The 22776-nt window shown below is 41.6% G+C and overlaps 1 protein-coding gene across 1 annotated transcript; it reads right to left on the bottom strand.

Moving 5' to 3' along the window:
• Positions 1 to 663: 663 nt before the first annotated feature.
• Positions 664 to 3240, bottom strand: LOC125013804 (succinate receptor 1-like). The gene is made up of 3 exons (XM_047594705.1): positions 3081 to 3240; positions 2417 to 2496; positions 664 to 2186 (listed from the first exon to the last, which is right to left on the bottom strand). The coding sequence occupies exons 2-3, from the start codon at positions 2417 to 2419 to the stop codon at positions 1236 to 1238; spliced, it is 954 nt and encodes a 317-aa protein (XP_047450661.1). The 5' UTR covers positions 2420 to 2496; positions 3081 to 3240; the 3' UTR covers positions 664 to 1235.
• Between the last annotated feature and the right edge of the window lie 19536 nt (positions 3241 to 22776).

The raw sequence follows: 22776 nt of genomic DNA, 5'->3' as shown, positions 1-22776 counted from the left end.
TTTTGGCACCAAAAAATACAGCAAGATCACCTGTTCATGGTTGAAAGTTACAGTGTTTGCCTCTAGCTTCCCTCTGTTTTGCCTCCACTTTACATCGTGACGTCACAGTGACATAGGGGCATAGAGTGAGAGGAGGATGATGACAAGAGTGAACACCATGCCATCCTGGGCAACTCCTCCCACCCACTTCACCACACATAATGCGCTGCAGGGATGGCAGGTAAATCCAAACACAGAGAGAATAACTGTAAGAAGACAAGAACATGGCAGGATGATATAAACACCAGTGAGCACAGGGGTGATGAGACAGGTGAAACTAATCACACAAGGATAAACCATTGAAGCAAAAGGGAGGAAACCAATCATTAGACAGGAAACCAAAGAAGAAAACAATTTCCTTGAAGGAATAATAAAGTATTCTGATCCTGATACAATGTCACTATGTAAGTAATGTCGTTGTTGCATTCTGCAAATTCGACAAACCACCAGTCTCAAGCGTGGGTTTGCTAAGCTGATAAGCCAGTTGGAGTGATCTCCCTCAGCAGTCGATTCTACATGAATCAGCTTTAACAAAAAAAAGAAAAGAAAGAAAAGCCACCACCAGAGCTCTAGTTCCGACAATGCTGACATGTCATGAGTCAGCCCTAGAGAGCAATTAAGCTGTTTTAATTTTAGAAATCTTTCAATGTCCTCACAGTCAAAGCTGAACATTGCACTAGAGTTCAGTCTAGATATTCAGACACGCAGTGACATAAAAGTAAACATTATGAAACACATCCACAAATCCTTTTGATAGTGATATTTAGAACAGCCAGTAATTAATTATTAGTTTAGTTATACTTTATTACATAGAAAAACAATTCCATACAATATTTACAATTCACGGACATCACCAATATATTCGTTACCATTATAATTATCCTGTCCATTTTCTTTTCAAAAAAAAAAAATATATATATATATATTATTATTAACAGCTCAGGTTCACATACAATACAGACAATGGGTGCTTCTGCTAAAAATAAAATGCTATGGTACCTATAACAAAAGATAACCTGAATATCATTAGTATAAGTAACATGTTCTGCTGAGGAGAAAGGCGACACATAAATAAGATACACATTAGACGTAGCTCAAAATTAAAAGCTCAAAATAAAGAAAAACATATTTATGTAAAGATGAAGCTTATTCACCTTTGCAGATGTATTGTATTGAGGGTGTAACTTGTTGTGATGTTAGGCTGGTTCACTTGGCGGATCTTTTATTCTGAAGAGCTTTCTGAGGCCATTAAGTAAGAGCTCCCTGAACTTGTCACCCATGAGGAAGTAGAAGATGGGGTTAATGACACTGTGCAAGAAGGCAAGCGGTCGGGTCACAATGTAAGCGCCCTCTATGTATATCTTGGTACACTCTGACATCACTGCCCAGGATTGTTGAGATGCAATTCTGATATTTCTCAGCAAATGGTAGGGAGTGTAAAGAACCAGAAAAATTATCGCGGCTGATGCAACAACCTTAAGAGGGCGCTTGTACGAGATTGTCTTGCGCTGTAAAGCCTTTTCCTGGGCGTGGAGCAGATCTGCAATTTGGTGGGAAAAAACACAAAGTCCAATCATAGGGACAATGTAACCAGTCACAGTTAGCCCCATGCTGTAGCCGAACGTGTTGAAATTTCCTTCTAGGCTGGCAAAATCCTTGCAGTGACTTGAATTGTCTCCGTGGATATCGTCCACCATCAGTGCTATCATTGGCGCAATTTCCACGTTTACCACTAGCCAACTGAGCCCTGATATGATCATGGCTGTACGTGACCTCAGCAGAACATGATTCCTCATTGGGTGTTTTATGAGCAGGAAGCGGTCCATGCTGAGCCACACCATGAAGAGAATGGTGGAGTAAAGATTGACGTGCAGGATGTAGCGGTTGATAATGCACCAATAGGGACTGATTTCCGATTTGTCGTGTGCATAGAGGTAGGAAAGGCGTGGCAGAGTGCAGAGAAAAATAAGGTCAGACATTGCCAGGTTGAAGAGGTAAATATTGCAGCTCTGCCACTCTGTCAAACAAAATATGTAACCGAGTACGACCAACAAGTTGCCGGGGAAACCAATGCAGAACTCAATTCCGTAAAATGGTGAAAGGTAGTAGTGCTCCAGCACGGTATTTATCTCTGTGCAGTTGGACGCCTAAAATATGAAAGAAACAAAGAAAAGGCACCAGTGTATTAAAAATATGGGCAAGAGGGAGAAAGCGGGAGGGAATAATGTGCTGAGGGAAACCGGTGAAAGGAAACAATCCCGTAAGTAATGACAGAAACATTCTGAAACATTTACGACATTGACTCAGAACTAATATAATGAAGTCTTAACCACAATCAGCCATAACATATACACGTATGAAGCAGGAAAGGACTTACCATTGTGTAGTTGTTCTAGTAGTTACTTGTAGCGTGAATCTGGAGAGCGACCATGAACAGGTGCAGCCACTATCTGTTCACTGGAAACAGTAAACACAGACAAATGTGGGTCCTGCTGCCTGGATGATCCAACCACAGCAGCCTTCATACTGTACGTGCAGTTTTAACCCAGTGGCACTTTGAGTCATTTCAATTTACAATATGTACAGATGATATCAAAAAAACAACACATATGATAATTAGTGTTAGTGTTTGCTTTATTTTACTATGTTCTTTATTTTAAGTTCCACTAGTCCAGACCAACTCTTCTCCAGTGTTACAGATATGTACACATTGTATGCCTGTACTTCTGTATAATGTAAAAGTTTCAACAGGATCCAGTAGATCCAATATCACACAGTGCAAGAATAGAGAGAGGATAACCAATATTAGGATTAAATAGTTATTAAGTTGAGTTCTTTATTCCACATAATCCTTTTGCACCTTCCTTCCTCCACATATTTTTATTGGAAATCCAAATTTATATATATATATATTATAAAGCATCCATAACAGCTGACAGCATACATACATTTTATGTACAAAAAACAAAAAACAAAAGTGAAATGAAATAATAACAGAATTGTCAGTTTCATCCCTAACTTCAATTAAAAATTGTACTTACAGTGCGGCATGAGCTGAAGATTACAGGTGGTCTCTGAATTGTTGTTGCAACCCCGGCTGAAATTACAAAATCTATTAACAAGACCCGTCATCAAAACATTGTTTTTTCCCAGCCTTATCAGGGAACACTTCCTCCTCTTAAAGCAATATAATAACCTAGATATACCTGTAGTTATGAGCAATACAGCGTCCCCCCTCTGCTGTGAGTTTATGGTCTGACTACTGTAGTTCTCTAAATTTAAATGTGTTGACACTTTTTTTCTTCTCATCAACCACCAGTTTATTTCCGTTTTTCTTGAGTTGTGGTTTTACATACCTCTTCTCTTGAAACCCTCCGCAGACACTTTGACTTCTGTTTTTGTAATGATTCATCTCTAGATGCAGCGCATTTATTTCCTCTTTCTCTCTTAAATGTATATTTTGAGTCAAGTGCAATAGTTTCAAATTGATGCATTTTCTTCACCGGAACATGTTCAGATTCTTCACAGAAAGGCTTCATATAAATAGTTTTGCATAATTTCAAGGGAGGCTAGGGGGGCCTATTCTGCCACTGGGTAGGATGTACGGTAGGTCCTGGACAAATCACAGAGCAACAAAGGACCATTCGATTTCATATGCACACCTATCTCCCATTTAAACTAACCCATTAACCCAGGATGTCTTTGAACTGTCAGAGGAAGTCATGACCTGTACGTATTATTGAACAATTGCCTCTGATTAGAGAGTGTAACTCATTGTGTGCGACATCTGCCGAGTGTCTTTATTTTATGACAAGTATTTTCTTTTTACTTGTATTTTTATGAAAGCTTTTTTTTGTAGAACAAACAGAAAATCAATAACAACACAACACAATACAGATGACAGTTATGACGAGGACAAATACGAAGACAGAACAAAGTCATGAGTAGGGTTGGGATGATTAGTAAGTATTAGAAGTTTAGTTGCAAGGCATATCATGTAACCATTTTCTGTGCGAGAAAATTACTGCCAGTGGGTTGGATACCTAACAAACAAGTATGTGGGGAAAGCTTTATATCAATACAGTATTTAAGATTTTGGCCCCTATGTCACTAGCAGAGTTCCAGAGGGTTTTAACAGCAGGACAGGACAACAGGGAGTGGGCCAGGGTCCCTACATTCCCACAGCCATGCCAACAAAGACCTGAAAAAGAATTATCCATCTTCTTGAGCCTAGAGGGGATAATTTATGCCCTAGGCAAAATTTATAGTTAATAATTCTAAAGCGTCCACATTTCGTTACGGAAACAGAGTGATGCCAAATTCTGTCCCACTCATTTTGGGAAAGAGATATACCCTGTTCTTGTCCCCAGCTTAATTGTGTCTGGGTGATGCTGTTAGAGGAGGAAGGGACTAATAATTTATATAAGCCAGAGGCCAGACCGCTCCCACCACCAAACTTCTTTAGGATGTGTTCATGAGAATCTATGTTTGAGGCCTTTGAAGTTATTTTAGCTTTTAGTTGGAGATAAGAAAAGTGGATTTTTCCAAAGTGGACAAGGAGGACGGGAGGCCCCTGAAAGGCTCCTGTGTAAGGCTTTGCTTGTCTTCTAGCCAATCCCCATTTCCCTTTCAATATTTGGCACTATACCCCCATAGAATAGGGAATCTAGCATTGTAGCCGAAGATTATAAATACATATCAGGCACACTCACGCCTCCTTTGATCCTCGGCATACACATTCTTTTATGAGTAATTCTGGGCTTTTTATTTTCCCATAAGAAGGCAGAGTATATAGATTGCCTTTAAACCAGTATTGAGGGAACTGAAAAGGGATGGATGAAATTGTATGAGGCAATCACAGCATGAAGTCTTGTTTTAAGCGAACAGTTGTTTAGATTTACTGGAAACGTTTTTTTTAACAGCGTGACCTCCATGTGTGAAGCTGTTGTGTGAAGTTGTTGTCGCGCCTGCGTTATTTTAGTTAACAAGCGACAGACATTAACTTGCATCTGAAACTGAATTCCTGTAACCTCTGGACAGTCGCCACTGTGTCACCCCCATTTAAAATATATATGTCTATAACCAGTCCATTTTAAAGAAGTCACGTTGAGGAGGGTGGACGACATGAAAACAGGAGCCTTATGTCATGCTGTTTGAGCTCTTGTGGTTTCAATCTATGATTCATTTACTGGAAAACATCCATTTTTCTTAATCTGAAAAGAAATACCTTGCCTCATTGTTGTGACTTATTCTTAAATCGTCAACAAGAGCAAGTGATTTCACAAAGCCCAGAGCATTTTGCAAGTGTCATCTTGCCCTGTGTGAAAGTCGTACAATCGTATTGAAATAATGAATATATATATAAAAAAAAGCCAAAAATAACTTTTGAGCCAACACTGCCATGACTCTGACATTGTAGAGCAGATGTGAGATTACTGTACGTGAAGTAACTGAGACTAAATCCACAGAAGATCTGAGGCCTGGTCTGACAATAAGCTTAGTTGGAAGTGAACATTACAACAGCACACGGAGACGGTTTTCAGCTCTGAAGCTGAAGCGTGGGAAACACCTGTTACATTCAAACCTTTGCCAAGTAAAGTTTACTACAAGCTAATTAAAAGTTGCAGTTCTGAAAATTTTCATTCAAACAGATGTCTGTTAAGTCATTGTCTACTGAGACGTGAGGTGACTGAGATTGCTTTGTGTACATTTCCAGGAAAATATATGACTTTTATTAAGTTTCTGCTAATCTAAATGCGATCTCTATAAAGCACTATCTTGGCTTGAATGCAGGATGCTAAGTTATTGTTGAATGCATGCCAGCGGGTTTTAAGGCCCCTGCTAATGCAAACCTAGCATTTTCTACTGCAGCTTTATATTAAACACATTAAATCACTAGCAAACACCTGATGAAAACATTTTTTTTTTTTGAAAATCATTGAGTAATCACAGGGCATGGCTTTGTCATATTTTATCAAAAAATCATCTACAAAACAAAACAACTGTACATTTTTGGCAGATTACCAGTTGTATAGCAAGGAAAAATAGAATTCAATTAAATTTTGTTTATATAGCGTCAACAAGGATGAGCTGTTAGATGAGCAGCTGCAGGTGCAAGGTAACCATCTCCTTCCACTGTGACCTGCTGTTTGCAAACCCAGGTAGTAGACTTTTTCATAAAAACAACTGTAGTTTGCGTTGCTGCCTTCTAGAATTCTTGGAACCGTGGCAACACATCTGCTACACTGCAGCTCAGCGAGGCTCAACTATCAGCGTTGGGTAAATCTCTTGGTATTTCACAGGAACTGTCCAAGAAGTTGCTTCAGATTTAAAAGAAATTGAGTGTTCAGAGGAAGGATTAGAGTTTATAAAGCAGAATAAAGAGGACAATGAACCGAGGGCAGACACAGATGTTCCCTTTACTACTCTTAGACAAGTTGGGATTCAGAAAATATTTGTAGGCTATGAAACTATAACATTTAAAGCCTAACTAAAGCCTAAGTGAAGAGGATTGTGTTCAAAGCTGTCTTGTTTAACTATTTCTGTGAGTTTGAGCCTGGGGTTTTCCCGAGCTGGTCAGCCTAAATCACAAGCACATGTCCACATTATTTGTGTAATATACACCACAGGCAGAAGGATAAGTTCCATAATGCTGCTTTACTGTTATTATAAACAGAAACAGAAACTGGTGGCAAACTGGTAGCATGCAGCCCTAGATCATGGTGATTACGCGGAACTTGCGTCAAAGTGATAAAAATATAATTGGTAGAGTATTACATTGAAACAAAGAGGAGAACATAAGAGAGAATATGTTTAAGTTTGTTATGGTAATTATTAGTGTTGACTTATGAACGTATTACACTAATAGTGGCCCCCGTTAATGTTATGGTTGTACTGATATAATCATTTTATATCAGTATATTTACCACTTTATTACTATGTTTGGCCTCCTCTTCCACACATTTACATCCAGGCTATTTCTTGGATATTGGGGCCATGTTTTACTGCACTTTGTAGCAGATTAGCAGCGTTTTCGTATGAACTGCATTACGTGAACTCTCTGTCTGTGAGTGACAGCACCTCCATTCTTCGTTTCACGCAGGTTTGAGGTAAAGCTGTGTTTATCGAACTGTGTGCTTTCACTGACCTTTAGTGACTCATTCGAGGGATCTGTCGGTCGTGACGGTGGTGAGTGCTGACGTAGCTCGTCAGGCGTAGCCGTGTGGGCCGTATCTCGACGAAGCCCAAATCCTCACCGCCCCGTCTTTGATGTTTGCAAAAGCGTGTTGAAATCAAATCAGTTTAAATTGAATATGGTAGCTGGACATGCTGATTAAATGCATGTGAGAAATGTTAAAATGCAACATTCGTCTTTGACTATGACTCATTTGCTTTTCTCTGGAATGTTTTTAGTTTGCTAATATCACTTGTGTCGAACATCTTTCCTGTGATTGCAAAACACTCCCTTATCTCGATCGCGTTGTTTCCGATAAGGCCTGCAGTGTATTTTGGAAACATAGCTTACAATGTTTGTCAACCTTTAGAAAGCACATGATCTACTGCTGAGAGACATGTGAGACAAAAGTCAGGATGGGTTTCGCTTTACCCCCTACATCGCCCTTCAAAGAAAGCGAGCTAGGTATAATGAAACCGAAGTGTCCTTAAGAAACCCGGCCCGGACTGACAATGGTTTGTTTGGTTTTGTTTCTATGGGATCAGGAGTAATCTCGCAGCATTCATGTGCTTTCATAGTGTTCGGATTTGTTAGGCCAGCGGCGGGGGAAATGACCAGTCTGTTATAATACTGACCGCAGGATATTTTATGTTATGGGATCCTTCAGTTTACTTGACTTACAAAAGCATGCGTGATGGTCTTTGAATGATTAAATGGCCCGTTTCCAGATTACACAAGACAAATGGCCGTCCGCAAAGAGCCGTGGAAAAAACACTTATCCCATCAGGCACCGCTCTCTCCGGAGCCTGCTCTCAGCTGGGTTTCTGTGGTTCAGAAGCGGTGCAAAACACGGGTCATGTGAGGACATAGTGTAGACTTACGATGTTGTTTTGTTATTAAACAGGAGATACGCATTTGGCTTGTGACGCTGAATGTTAGGCGCAATGTAACTAATGGTTTCCTTTACTTGTCTGTCTTGTAGATTGTTATTGTCTGTCCACTAATAATCTATTTTTTGTTGTTTAATTTGCTTGAACGAGAGTGCTCTCTGGTGGCAGCATACCAAGCATAGGTGTAAAGGTCTAAACGGCTGTTTTGGAGAATACAGACTGTTCTGTTCTGCTGCTGTAAATGACTGGAGCTCAGTTTTTTAGGTCACGTATAAATACCGTGTGCATATTTATACCATTTGGCAGCATAACCCTCTTCAGTTGCTATTTATAATGATCTGCATCCATCACAGCAGCATATCGGTGATGAATGCAGTGATCAGCCACAACATTGTGACCACAGAAGTGAATAACATTGACCATCTCGTGACCATTCAGTGTTCTGCTGGGAAACTTTTAGACCTGGCATTCTTCTGGATGCTGCGTAGACATGAACCACTCACCTAGATTAGACCAGCTACCTCCACCCTATAGCATTTACACTACTGATGGCCGCAACCATCCCCAGCAGGATGCATCCTGACACAGGTACAAACACTAAAACGATGTAGGAACAACTAAAAAAACATGAAAAAGTCGAGTTACTGTGGAATGATCAACAGATTGTTGTTAGTGGGACCTTTGGGTCCAACGGGTTGAGGGGAGCCCCTGTGCCAGACACCCTCAGGACACCCTCAGAAGGCCCATATCCATTCTCTGATGAGTCTCGACTGTTTTGGCGTTACAGAGCACTGTACGCCAAAACCACCCGGAACAAAAACAGTTTCTTCCCCCAGGCTGTCACTGTCACAGAGCATGTGACCATTCCCAAATAACTCTCATTTCATGTACATACTACTGTTCAGATTCATTGTACATATCTGCTTCTATTACTGTTTATTCTGAAAGTCTTATTCGTGTTGTACAGTTTTTCTATTTTGCATATATATTTATTTTTATGCTTATCTAAGTGTTGTTCTTATATTTCTTGTTCCACTGAGGAAAGTGACCAGAGTCAAATTCTTTGCTTGTGCACACATACATGGCCAATAAAGCTGATTCTGATTTTGGAGGTAAAGGGGAGACGTACACAATTATTAGGAATGTGGTCATAATGTTATGCCTGATCGGTGTTTAACTTCTTATTATATAGCTACTGCAAAAGAAAAAGCAATTTTCTTTATTGTCACATTTAAGTTATTTTCCTAAGGCTTATAAGTTTTGAAGTAGAACCACAATTCATGGGAAAACCAGTAGTGAATTTCTTCAATAAAAATAACAAAAAAAAAACACACACACACTCAGCTATGTGTTGTATTATTAGATTCCACGTGTTTCCTTCAGCTTGATATATGAATCTATGACAGAAGTTTGTTTATCTGTTTCTCCTGTTTTTCTTTTTTCTCTACATTCTCCGTTTCTACCCGGCTGACCTTTGGCAGATTGGTCCCTCCACATGAGCTGGGTTCTGCTCAAGGTTTCTTCCTGTTAAAAGGGAGTTTTTCTTTGCCACCGTCGCCCTCAGGCTTGCTCTGGAGGTTGCAGGCCGGTTTTTGTGAAGCGCCTTGAGACAATTTGTATCGTTATTGGCGCTATATAAATAAAATTTAATTGATTTAATTTGTGATGTTTTTGTGGCCTCTCTTGTTATCATCTCATATCTCATCATATCAACAGCGCCATCCTGTTTTACGGGAGCTGCACTGAGTGTGCAATCGACTGTAAAAAGTGGCTGCCATAAAACTTCTGCCCACCTGTTTGTTGTATGTGTGTATATATGTGGGTCAACTATAAAATGAGTCCATAAAAGGTGTAATTGTGTTACGAGGGGCGACAGACAAGGAAGTATACGAAAAAAGTGAGTGAAAGCACTAGTGAAGGCTGCTTTTCGTGCAAAATAAACATAAATTGTATAACTAACATTGATTAACAGCAGCACGTGGCTAAGGTACATATCATGTGATGCTGTTTTCACCCAGCAGAGGGCAGCATCAGCTCACACTTTGCCGTTGCAGGATTAAACTCCACAAGTGTCCCCTGCTATTTTAAGTGGAGATTTGCATTAATGAACACAAATAAAGTATCAGAAAGATAATCTAAGATGACATGGGGGCAGATCCTAACTGTTAACTGTCAATTACATAGAAATTAAACCGAAAATGGAAACACAATGAGGAACACAGTAAGACATAACTAGAACACAGAGATGACGGATTAGTTAGTGAAAGAGTGGATCTGCCCTGGCATGTCACAGATCTTTCATAACTTCTGATTGTGTGGGTCCGCGTTTGAAATTAAAGTAAATAAAAAGTGACTAACTCCTATCAGATCAGGCAAATTGATGCTGACATATGACACACACAAGCAAACAGCACAACAGATAAAGAGAGAAAAGAGTATTTGCCGAATCATGAAACCAAAAATAATTTATGACGATAAAATAAGAATATTTAGTCTGACAACAATACATAGCTGTTGGTTTTAGCAGAGTGGCGTGATGGCACGTGAGTGAGGCGTGAACGGACGGGTGCCTCATGCTCGCACTCTTCATGCCGGCCAATTGTGAGTGAGTGTTCCCATTAGCCCCTGTAGCTTTGACTGCTGTCCTAGTTCTGCAAGGTGACACACTTAGAGCTTTATCACTACAGCTCTGTGCTAATTATCAACATGGTTCACATTTGACGGCCAGTTAATTAGATCTCCGTCCGATGTAGCATGCAGCCGTACGACTGTTTTAGTGTGTATTAAAAAAAGAGATGAGGGGTATAAAGATTGCTGAGGTATATCCACACTTCGTCTCAATGCTAAATTATTCTCCCTTTTCTTTTATTCCCCATCACCCATCAACCTTCCATCTTATTCTTTTTCAACCTTGTCTCAAATCCCAGTTTGTTCTTACAGGCCGGACTCAGACGGTGTTTCAATAATTCATCCTGTGTTTGAGTGAGCAGCAGTAAAACTCGCAGACAGAGGTGAAATTAAGGGCTTCACCTGCTACTGTCCTCTTGTTGGGGGTTCACAGAGAGGAGCGGCCAATGACCGGATGTGCGAAAGCCCCAGGACACTCGCTTGTTTTCCATCCTTCGGATGTATGTGGTCATCCCGTCCCAGTGAAACATTATCATTAGCTGTGAAAATATACAGCTAGAAAACCACGCAGCTTCTTGTGCCAATTTACAGTTTTCACTTCAGTGAGAGAACCAGTTAGGCTCATGCTGTTTTATCTGTGTCAGAGACACTGGCAAATTAGGTTCCTCTCGCTCATACTCCTGACTGCAGCAGAAAGAAAATATGATTCAACCCCAACGAAAGACGTAATTGTCAAACTTCAGTGGAAAGTAAAAAAAATTTGGGCTATTTTTTCTTTCTTTCTTTTTTTTTTCTTTTTTTCAAAATTGAAACTATACATTCTAGCTGTACCCACCTCTGTCAACATGCAGTGAGGACATTAAAATAGTGGACTCTAAGTACCTGAGCGTTCACCTAAACAATAAAATGGACTGGGCAGACCACAAAGATGCACTTTAGACTCTACCTGCTAAGCAGACTTAACCCCTTCAGAGTGCACTCTTAAGGACCTTGTCTGACTATGTGCTGGCGTCAGCCGTCTTGAAGGGAGCGGCCTGTTGGAGCAGCAGCATCTCAAAGCCAGACAAGAGGAGACTGAACAGACTAGGTCAGCTCTATTCTGGGGCGCCCCCTTGAGCCAGTGTTGGCAATGAGTGATTGGAGGATTGAAAACAAGTCCCACCCTATCTCCTGTGTTGCTACTGTCTATTAACTGTCTGCTCCACCATGGGATAAATACTTTTTTTAAAAATCTTTATATTATCTTGTCTCACCTTATTTTTACCTCAATCATAACACAGAATAAATAGAATAGTTTTCAATATAATTTTTGGTTTCCTGTGTTTCCATGTGTCATGCATGCTCAGTGTCCCACACTACCTACCTAAAAGCCCAGTGGAAAACAAGTTGACAAGCCCTCTGACAAGCTGATGAATCCATGTTACGTCAGGGCATTCATTCTGACAGAAAATGTAATTAAATAGCCGGGACCGTGATGTTCCTCTACGTTATAGGAGGTCTGGGAGCTGGAGGCCACCTCAGCGTGAACCTGCTGCTGCCTCCGTGTCTTTTTTTGTGTTCTTTGCTTGACTGTGGATCTATTTCATTTTCAGCCATGGCAGCTCCAGAGGCTTGTTTTACACAAGCCGGTGGTGTATGCTGTGTCAGGCTTTCTCAGCGTTACTGATATGATTGCCTCTGCTGTCTTCTGGGACATATAAATTCAAAACCACCATCAGGTCAGCTAACCGTCAGCTAATCGCTACGCTAGCCGCTACGCTAGTTGCTGGACACCTTGCAGAACTAAGACCTCTCAGCTTCAACGGGGGCTAATATTCTAACCCTGCCATGTTTTCACTTCGGCCTCTGGTAGCCAGCTCTTGGGGTCAGTCGAGCACAACTAATGTCAAACAGCAGCTTTATCCAGAGACTCTTTACTGTTGTGGGTCCAAGCTCTTTTAAACTTGTACGCTTTAAGGTTGGCTGTGTTTGTGGCCCAAAGCAGTTCTAAAAATAATGCTTAGTTAGGGTATGCATAAACATTCACACAGTGAACTGTCAAAATTGTAGTGTTGGGTGCGACATTGATTCTGTATCCAGGAAATGAAATGGAAAGCCAGCTAACCCATCCTGGGTACATCTGTACATCCTGGTGTATACCTTAACCCTTTGACTTCCACACTAAGAAATAGGATTAATCACGATTAAATGTCATTAATTTTTAATTTGTATTAATCGCGTGCACTGGGAACTGAGTATTTTGACATATCATTATTAAAATCGTTCACACAACTGTATAAATTGATACACTATAAACTGAAGCTGTATAATATATATTTAGGAGCTATGGTCAACTGTTCAAAAGCGCTATAGCTCGAAAAGTGTAAAAGCCACAGCTTAGATATTTGTAGCTTTGTATATTTGTATTCACACATGGGCCATGATTGAATGACTAGCAATGGTTAGAAAACGGGTACAAAAGGAGAAATTAAGCATTTCATTATCTTTTACTACTACCACTACAAAAAAGGTCAGCAGGATTAAGTTAGAGTGTGCTTACAGAAGCAGGTTAGCTATGTTTAAATCGTCAGCTTTCTTACTTTAGAACTCAAATGCTGTTTAACCAAACTAAAGAGCTATAGCCATATGATTTGACATTAACAAAGCACATATACAAGCCTTCAAAAATGTGTGTCATAGACTAAATCTGTCAGCCTTTTCCAAAGAGTTCCTTACCTTAGCAGTGAAGCTGCCTCAGGAGGAGGTAAAATGAAAAAAAAAAAAAAAAAGCTTCTACTGAAACAACCTTGCTAGATCAAGACAAAAAATTCAAAACAGAAACCTCTACCAACCTACAACAAACCCCTGTTGTGTCTACCTCTTACATGTCAATGAAAACCCCATACCCTTCTCTAAATATGGTTAAAAGGAAAACACACGCAAATTATTGGTCAACAACTTTGTGCTATCTGTGTCAACTCAAACACCATCCACCGGACACATCGTCATATTAGTCTATACTATTGCGTTGGCTTAAAAGGCTCGGTGGACACTTTTAGAACACAGGATGTTGAACAACCTCAACACAGGATGTGATCTGCCCTGCCAAGTGATTAGTAGCACCATTAGCACAACCTTCACTCAGGCTGACAGAGATGCTGTGGTTGTGTAGGTCGCAGGCAGAAAATGGTGTGACAGTGGGAATTTTAGATTATTTTGAGTCAGAGCTTAGTTTATGTATTTGTTCTTCTGTTGTATTTTTGTTTCCATGATGCAATAGATTTTCTAAGAGTTGGAGCTCTAAACAGCCACAAGCGGCATACCAAATTCCAAGATTGCAAGACTGTTTAGTAATTTATATTGTGAGACTTAAATCTGTGTCTGTGTGGATCAGAAAGAGTAGTTTAACCAAGCAATACCTTTTTATGAACTACTGGCAGCTGCAGATATTTTCCTTCCTAAAAGACGACTACATACAGCAGCTTGCTATGTAGCGGGGTCCAGAATAAAGGCTTGATCAGTCTGGTGCTACACATTTATTTTCTGAAATACAAACAAACATGCAGTCATAAGGCACAGTCGCTACACAGCATCTTGTCCATACTTGTGCACACAGAATCTCACTTTCCCACGCGAGACGTCACAAAGGCTCCTTGCGCACGAATCGTCTACATAGCGCCGTTGCCACCTATTGGTGAAACAGCTATTTCTGACACTGATGAATATCAACAGTTTAAACACAAACAAAAACACATAAAACATTTTTAAAACATGACAACTTATAACCATTTTCTGGCCTACTGCACCACACTACAAACACTAGCCTGGAAGCCAGTACTTCTATAGCTATGGTGGCTTCCTTTGTCATGGTCTCCACATACTGGTATGAAGGGTTTGTACACGTGCTGACTATAAGTGCAGGTGTAAGTGCACCAAAACAAAAAACACCCTACAAAATTGTCCAAAGATTTCCTTATGTCATTTTATTTAAGTCACAGCACTACACATTACATTCCTCGGCCCATGTCTACACGTTACACTCTTTGGCACGGTCAAAAACCATATGGCTTCCCCAGGGTGTACACCTGTGCCAATTAACCCACCTGATTATATAGACAGCGAACCAGAGGTCTAAAGATACTGTCACCTACTGGCATAAATGTGAACAACACCCACAAGAAACAAAAAATTAACAATTTGGCTCCTACAGCACCCATGAAGTTTTCGTTGCAGGAAGATGTTCTGGAACCTCTCTGTTGGAAACTGGTTATGCACCGGTGTAGATCTGCTGATTCTATCAAATCATTTGGATGGGCTTTACATGGTGATGGACAGAATAGTAACACGGATGTAGTTACCTACATCATCTGGATTGAATAGGTATTCGACATTGGCTCGGATTGGCTGGTTCCATGGTGAGGGTGAAATGGTGTGTTATCAAACCCATATTCCGATAAGACTTGAACTTATTAAGGTTATTTCAAAGCGTAGACAGCAGATTCCACATTGGCACAAACCCAACTACAAGTTATGGCTCCATGCTCTGATTTCAATTTCAAATTCAGAATGTTCAATTTGTCCTCGAGGGGTCACTCAATTTGTTAAAGTTAGCCCATGGTACACAGATGGTTTGTCCAATTGCCTGCCAAGTATTTTTTGAATGCCTGCCCTTTCCAAAGACTTCCCAGGGACAACTTCTTGGATATTTCTGTGTAACAAAGCATCCTGCGCACGAGGTTACTAAGCGGCCGCCTGCCTTTCATCTGCCCGAGTGCACATTTTTCACAAGCTACGAATTTTGTTTCCCAAATTAAACGGGCAATCGTGTGACACACAGGTGTGTACTCCTCCTCCTGACTTCCCATGGACCCTTATCCTTCCTTCGGCAGGTGGCAGTGGTATATTTTTTTTGCGCAGGAGCTGATTTCCAAGCGTATGCGTACTCATACACCGCACAGACCTCGGGGGCTTTTCAAAGTCTTCCCTTGTTCCACTTGCTGGCACTACCAGGTTTTACGGATGCGAAACATTACCGCACCCCCTGAAAATAATGGCCCTCCTGTTCTGTGTCTCGACTTGATGACATCATGCTGCTGCTGATGGGGAACCTGGGAGCTGTGAAACAGGTTACATTATGTAACGCTTCTTGTAATGGTTTAGCAGAGTTAGTGGGGACAATGAGTTCAGAGGTTTTTAAAAGAAATATACTTTGCCATAAATAGCACGGAGCAAAGGACGTATCATACCTCTGAAGTGCTCCAACAGCACATCAGCTTTCTCGTCACATCTTTTCTGTAGGTCTGCGTTTGTTCAGCTTCAACTCAGTTTCTTGTTTCTCCTTTTGCCTTTATGTGTGGGTTCCGATTCCCCCCAACCTCCTCCAAAATGTAATTCTTTTAACGTCTTCCCTATTGCTCCCTTACTCCCCCACTATAATATCCGTGACAAAGAAACACAGTTATGAAGGCTGTTTCTGTCAGTTATATCGTCTGGACCAATGACTTGTCACATCAGCAGCCTACTAATTGGTGTCACACAGCGTCGAGGGATTGGGAAATCTCATAGCACCACGGTGGACGTCACTGAAATCTGTCTTCACTCTCTGGGAAAAAAAAAAACGAGTTTGAAATAACATTGACATTATTTGTATTCCTCTGTAGGTTTCGTGAGTATAAAGTAACGGACTACTTGACACGAACGTAACCCCTGTTAGCTTTAAATGTAAATATGTCTCTATAACAGGTCTCTGTGTCAGAGGTGGAGAATGATGAATTATCTCTGTGGGGTCTTTGACTTCCTGGTTTGTATGTGTTGGCACCAAATGACAACGCTCACTTTGCCAGCCATTGTTGAAGTGGTCAACAGTTCTCCTAAATAGTACACCCACAGGAATTTGTCTTGGTCTGGTTGGATTTAAGAAAATAAAGAGAGGAAACAAGGAGAGTTCAGTGTTTGGAGTTGCTTGTAGGACTAAAGAACTGCTAAGATTTTGGATGTTTGTGCTGTGGTCAGGATGACTTACCCTGGTTGTTTTCTTATATGGAGAGATCTGTAACTGAAATACTGTGAGAAGTCTAAAATGTATACGTTTGACGAGTTTTGTGCATTTGGTCTTCATGTTCATGCAAGCAGGCGATCCAGTGTTGCCATCGTCTAAGGGATTCTGTGTTTCTGTTCTGTGTCTCTGCTATTTGAGTCACTCGGCCCCCTTCTCCTTTCACTCCCCAGGTGGCGATTATGAGTGGCATGATCCTAATGTCTCAGCTTCGTGCTCTGATGCACAGAGACAAGGGGAAAAAAATGGCGATGTTAGACCAAGGGAAGCAGTCTCTCCCTTTTCCACTCCCATTCCCCACTCTCATCTCCTCTCTCAGCAGGTAGACGGGGGCAAAGGTCTCGCCCTGTGACATCACAGCCCTCTGCTTGTCTCGCGGCGGCTCGGGTTTCAGCGCCACAGATTAGATTAGGCTCATATTGGCTGGCTGGCTGACTCACTGTCCTTGAGTTATGTTGTGCTGCGAAGGGGAGTCTGCATGGTTATGTGGTCAAGGAGGGATGGATCTAAATTGGATTTTTGCTCAGATGGAGATAAATCTAAAATGAACTTGCATAGACTCTCTGCTCCCTCTATGCCGCAGTTTCTCATTTGCTTTGTGATTCAAGGCACTACCGTGTCTTTTTATGAAGATCTAACAATTCTTTTCTTTTTTTCTGCCGTGTAAGTAGTGTGTCTCTGTGGATATCGGTGTCAGTCTATTAGCCTGTCATCTTCTCCCTCAAGGCTCCACTTTGCTCCAGGCTGAAATATTTTAGCAACCGCTTAATGGATTGTCACGAACAAACATTAATGGTCTTCATAGGATGAATCCTAATCTCTTAATCCGCTGGTTGTTACTATGCTTCAGCAATGAGATTGACATGCAGTTTGGAGTGAAACATATGAGATACATTTGAGTGTATTGTCATGAGGTTCACGTTGCCCCTCTGGATGAATTCCAACCTTAAAATGCCCTGATTCTTGCAGCAATGTTAGGTCGAACTAGGACGTCTTTATAGTAGCTAGGATGCTGCTGACACTAAAGTATGTGATACACCCTGATCAAGCATAACATTATGACCACCTTCCTAATATTGTGTAGGTCTCCCTTGTGCCTCCAGAACGGTTGTGATACATCAGAGAATGGACATGGACCCTCTGTGGGTGTCCTGTGGTGTGTGGTAACAGGATGTTGTTAGTGGGGGGTCTTTGGGTCCTATGGGTTGAGTGAAGGGGGCTCTGTGGTTCAGGCTTGTTCCACTGTATCCAACAGATACTTGATCATTTTTGAGATCTAGGTAATTTGGAGGCCAGGTCAACATCTTGTGCTGTTTTTCATGTTCTTTGTGTTGTTCCTAAACCATTTTTCATGGAGGTATAGGCTGGACCGAGACCAAAGCCTTGTCTGGTTTAGGTGGGTGGTACATGCCTAAATAACATCCACATGATTATCAGGCCCAGAAGTTTCCCAGCAAAGGATCATAAAGCTCAAACCAACACAAAGACAGAGAAGCTCTTGGGTCTAGTCCTCTTACAGAGCCAACAGCCAATGGGAGGTGATTCGTTGAAAGGTCATCTGAATGCTGCGACCAAGAGGTAGCGGACAGTTACAAAAGCACATGTGAGTTTGCAAAGCACGATTGCAGCAGCTGCTTGACCCCTTAACTCCTTCATTTTCAGTTTCTTTTGCTTCTACTGTCACATTAGCTTTTTTTTTTTTTATCAACACCCTCATTCCACCCTTGTGATTACATTACGCCTCCTTCCTGACTCCTGAATTAACCTCCTTGACCTCTATTACATATAAACCTGAAAAGACGACAGCCTGCGGGCGTGTTTCGACCTAAACCCATAAACCGTTAAATATCAGCTGAGTTGCTACGAACTGATCTATATTTGTCTATGACACAGAGGTGAGAAACAGGATTAATTCTCGTTAGACCCTGTTTTCTATGAACGTGAAAAATGTAGAATGTAAGAATGTGTTTGATTGTTGTTTGACTAGATTATTATTTTGTAATGTGTATTTTCTTTCCCTTTGTTGTGGGACTGAAGCAGTCACAGATAGTTGGGTACAGAAAGCAGCACTGGAATCAAACTAAAGTGCGAAACAGATGTGCTGATAATAAAAGGGTGAAAATGGTGCAGTCGGCTTTTGATCTTATTGTGTGGAGAGCTTCTCAGATTTCATTTTATTGAAACCAGATTCTCGCTGAATGTGAAACGTGAAACTGAGATTTCTTTTCGGGAATCCCATTCTTTTCTTTTATTCCACGATAAAAAAAAAAAATTGTCATCACTGCGTTGGCAGAGCTCCAACGCCTAAGCCGTTTCATTGGTCTGCTGACTCTACAAACAGCTTTACAGCATTCCTGAGCAAGAGCAGTGCCTCCTCCTCACCCCTGTGTACACCCTACACCTTGCCCTTCAAAATCCCTGATACCCTTTGCGAAGACCTCCCTGGAACATCCTCACCCTTGTGTTGCTTCATCCCTGTTCTGAATTTTGAACCGCAGCCCCGCAGATTGCTGCCTCACCCCCCTGCACTGGTTATATTTCTTTATCTGTTCTGTGTAAACACTGCGTACACGTACAAGTGTGCACATGGTCAGCCGCATTCTGTGTTTATACGAGCGGGGGGATAGAGGCATGCCGGCGGTTTTAAGCACTGTAAACATGTCTTTAACGGATGTCTGCTGCACAGTGTGGGTGACTTCATACCGTGTGCTGCATGAGCCAAGTTCAACAGTCCACACATGCAAGAGGCAGGGAGGGTCGCCGTGCACAGGAAAACATATGACCAAAAAAAGACAATCCAGCAGTGGCTGTTGCATTAGTAGTCTGGAGCAAACATCATTAAGCTAAGAACTGTGACTAGCAGAGCAAAGAATTGAGTTAGCTCAGACAGTCAACTTTCATCTACACTCATTAGGTTACAGCTCATTCTTAGGCCTGACACACAACTCCTTCTGCGTTTCTTTTTTTCCCCCTTTTGCTTTCCTCTTAATTTTCTCTGCCTCTCTCTTGTTCACATGGCAAAAAAAAAAAAAAGGGAAAAAAAATATTGACTCGCATAGTAGAATGATTACTTATAAGCTGATGCTGTGGTAGACTGCAGCCTGTTTTCAAGTCAATGACTCACTGTGAGCAATGGATAAAAGCTGAGGGATGGAGCTGGAGTCAGGAAGCAGAGCGCTTGGCAGGCTGGATTACAGGGGCCGGGATGAAGGAAGACAAGTCCTCCGCCGACTGGTTCGGTGCTGCTCTGCCTTAGATGGCTGTGTTTGAGAACGAGCCTTGTTTGAGTTGTGGGGTTAATGGACCATTCAGAGATGCCTGCACATGCTGTATTCCCTCTTGTCCGCCTGCTCCTTCCTTCTTGACAGACGCGCGCACACACACTCATGTAAAGAAAAGCGCACAAACGCATACAAACACTGCACGTTTCGTTTGCATAATCAAACAACAAACGCATGTCAGCTCTGTGCGTTAATGAATAATTCAGGAACAATGCAGCAAACTCTGAGCACACGAGGATGCTGCTGTGAATTCCAATCTGTAATCTTACGCTGAACCCGTTTCACGTTGTTTGCTCATTCAAGACATACAAACCGATGAAATAATGTTTTTGAATATGTCTTTCAGAATGCTTCCGTATTTGTTGATCCGTTATGCGTGCACAAGGGGTGCACAGTGTCAGAATATTTATGTTTCGTTTATATCGACAAATTAGGGTTACAAATGAGCCGACACGGGCAAATATTTGCTAATTGTCAATAAACACAATGTGCTGGAATGTCATTGCCTTTTTGGTAAAGCAATATGGACGTGTCAGAATGTGGACCTGCTGAGAATCTGAGTCTACATAGAGTTGACATATACATACAGAGTATACGTTCAGACACCTGTGGTGTCTGGAAAGAGGATGTTGTTAGTGGAAGCTTTTGGATTCTATGGATTGAGGGATGGATCAGGCTTGTTCCAGATCATCCCACAGATACTCGATCAGTTTGCAATTAAGGGAATTTTGAGGCCAAGTCAACACCTTGTGCTGTTTTTCATTTTTTGTTTTATAGTTGTTCCCAAAGCATTCTTGTGTGTCTGCCTGTGTCAGGCTGCGTCCTAGGTTGGAGGTGTTTGGTCTGGTTTAGGTGTATGGTACATGTCTAAGTAACATCCACATGAATGCCAGGCCCAAAGGTTTCCCATCACAACACGATGCTCAGCATTACTGCCTTCTCCTGTCAGTGGTCATAATGTTATGCCTGATCGCTGTATATGAAACACTATGGAACATTAGTGTCAGGAAAACACACAGCGAGAGCCATGAAAATCCACCTAGCTACCAACCGTCAACTACAAAGAAATAGCTGACCCTTGATGTGTGGACGGGGCTTTAAAAAATGTTACCGACACCTTTTGCTCGTGAAAAACTGTCCCAATAATCACCGGGGAGGGAAATTCATGTCGGTGCAAAGTTTCATGGTAGTACATCTAATAGTCGTTTAAACATTTACAGTCTGTAAAATATCCAATAGCTTTCGAGATATTTTAGCCGTGGACAAAGTGTAGGGCCAGCAGTGCAATCCCAAGAAGTATATCTTTAAATCTCTCCTTGTTGCACACTTACACACTGCTGACTGATGAAATATGGGTATTTGATTTCACCTTGGTGTGTAGGTAGCTCCTTTCATTGGTTCTCTTTTCACACCCAACACCTCCTGCTGTAACTCTTCCTTTGACTGCGATAATATTGATAACATGTGACATGGCTTCCCTTTGTTTTGTTAGTCTTTGTTTTATTTTCCTATCCTCCGTAATGAGCTGAGTAATGTGCATGGATTTCCCGAGGCAGCATGGGTAATGTAGTCCCACGGAGCTGTCTGTCTCGGGGTAGGTCTGAGCTTTGTGCTCCCCTGTCGGGGTACTAAAGGGATTGGATATGCTCTACTAATGCTATTAGTGCTGCAGCCGGGGATTACTGTCTCCAAAGGAAAAGCGGAAACGAGTGTGAAAAGTGAAAAATCGTCGCGTCAGGGAAGAAGTGCGTGGCGGGGATTTGTGTGTTCCTACACGTACTAGACAGAAAAAGAGAGAGACTAAAAAGGATGTCTGTGCAAAGTATTGCGCGGTAACAAAATACTCATGACTCAAGTCAGCGGCTCTGATGCAGAGTGTTGTGTGAGCTGTTTTTTAATTTCATTTGACTGTTACAGTACTCCAGGGATTTCAGTTAATTATGCTATTAAGCTGGGCAGCACCTCCTTGAAACAGACTTATTCCTAGCTGAAGAAAAAGAGATATGTTGTGATTTAATTTTATTTTTATTTCCAGAGAGGGGCAGAGATTAAAGCAGGAGCGAAAGGTTCGGCCGGATGGGCTCGTCTCGGAACTTGTGCGGGATGCGACTGGAAAATCACAGCGCGTACGGCACGCTCCATTTTTCTCACATGTGACAACTTAGTCCTCTGGTCAGCGGAGATATTATATTCATTTATGTGCTGGAGGATATGTCCGTATCGGGTGGCGGTCACACTGTACAGATTGTACATTACAGCGGGACAGAGTTTCAAAAGGTCAGCATCTTGTTTTCTCGCAGGAGTGATAAAACGGTGACTTCCCCAGAAGGCCGAGCTGTAACTGTATATCCCCGCTGAAAATGAACCCACGGAAGACAAGCAGGAGGATCAGAGTATTTGCAGTGCGCCATGTAGACATGATCTGCACTGCCCACCAGGATTTCCCCATAGCTATAAACCATCTGCTGGAGACGGGCGTGTGGGCCTTCAGGGAAAGATATTCCGACTCTGAATTATGAAATAAGAAACCAAGAGGCGTTCTAAATCATTAAACACAATGCACCTCATTTGGTGAAACACACAACCTGGCGAATATGCACGGCGCGTGTTGAAAACTCAACATTTATCAGGTATTACTTCACGAGGCATTTGTTTGTCCAGTCAAACAGAAAATCTTTCATATCGCCTGGGGGCTGCAGCAGGTGAGTTTTTCCAGAGTTTCTCAGCTGG

Source organism: Mugil cephalus, chromosome 9 (assembly GCF_022458985.1).
Source record: "Mugil cephalus isolate CIBA_MC_2020 chromosome 9, CIBA_Mcephalus_1.1, whole genome shotgun sequence".
Taxonomy (NCBI): domain Eukaryota; kingdom Metazoa; phylum Chordata; class Actinopteri; order Mugiliformes; family Mugilidae; genus Mugil; species Mugil cephalus.
Note: the sequence above shows the minus strand (reverse complement) of the source record. Positions and strands in the feature narration are given on the sequence as shown.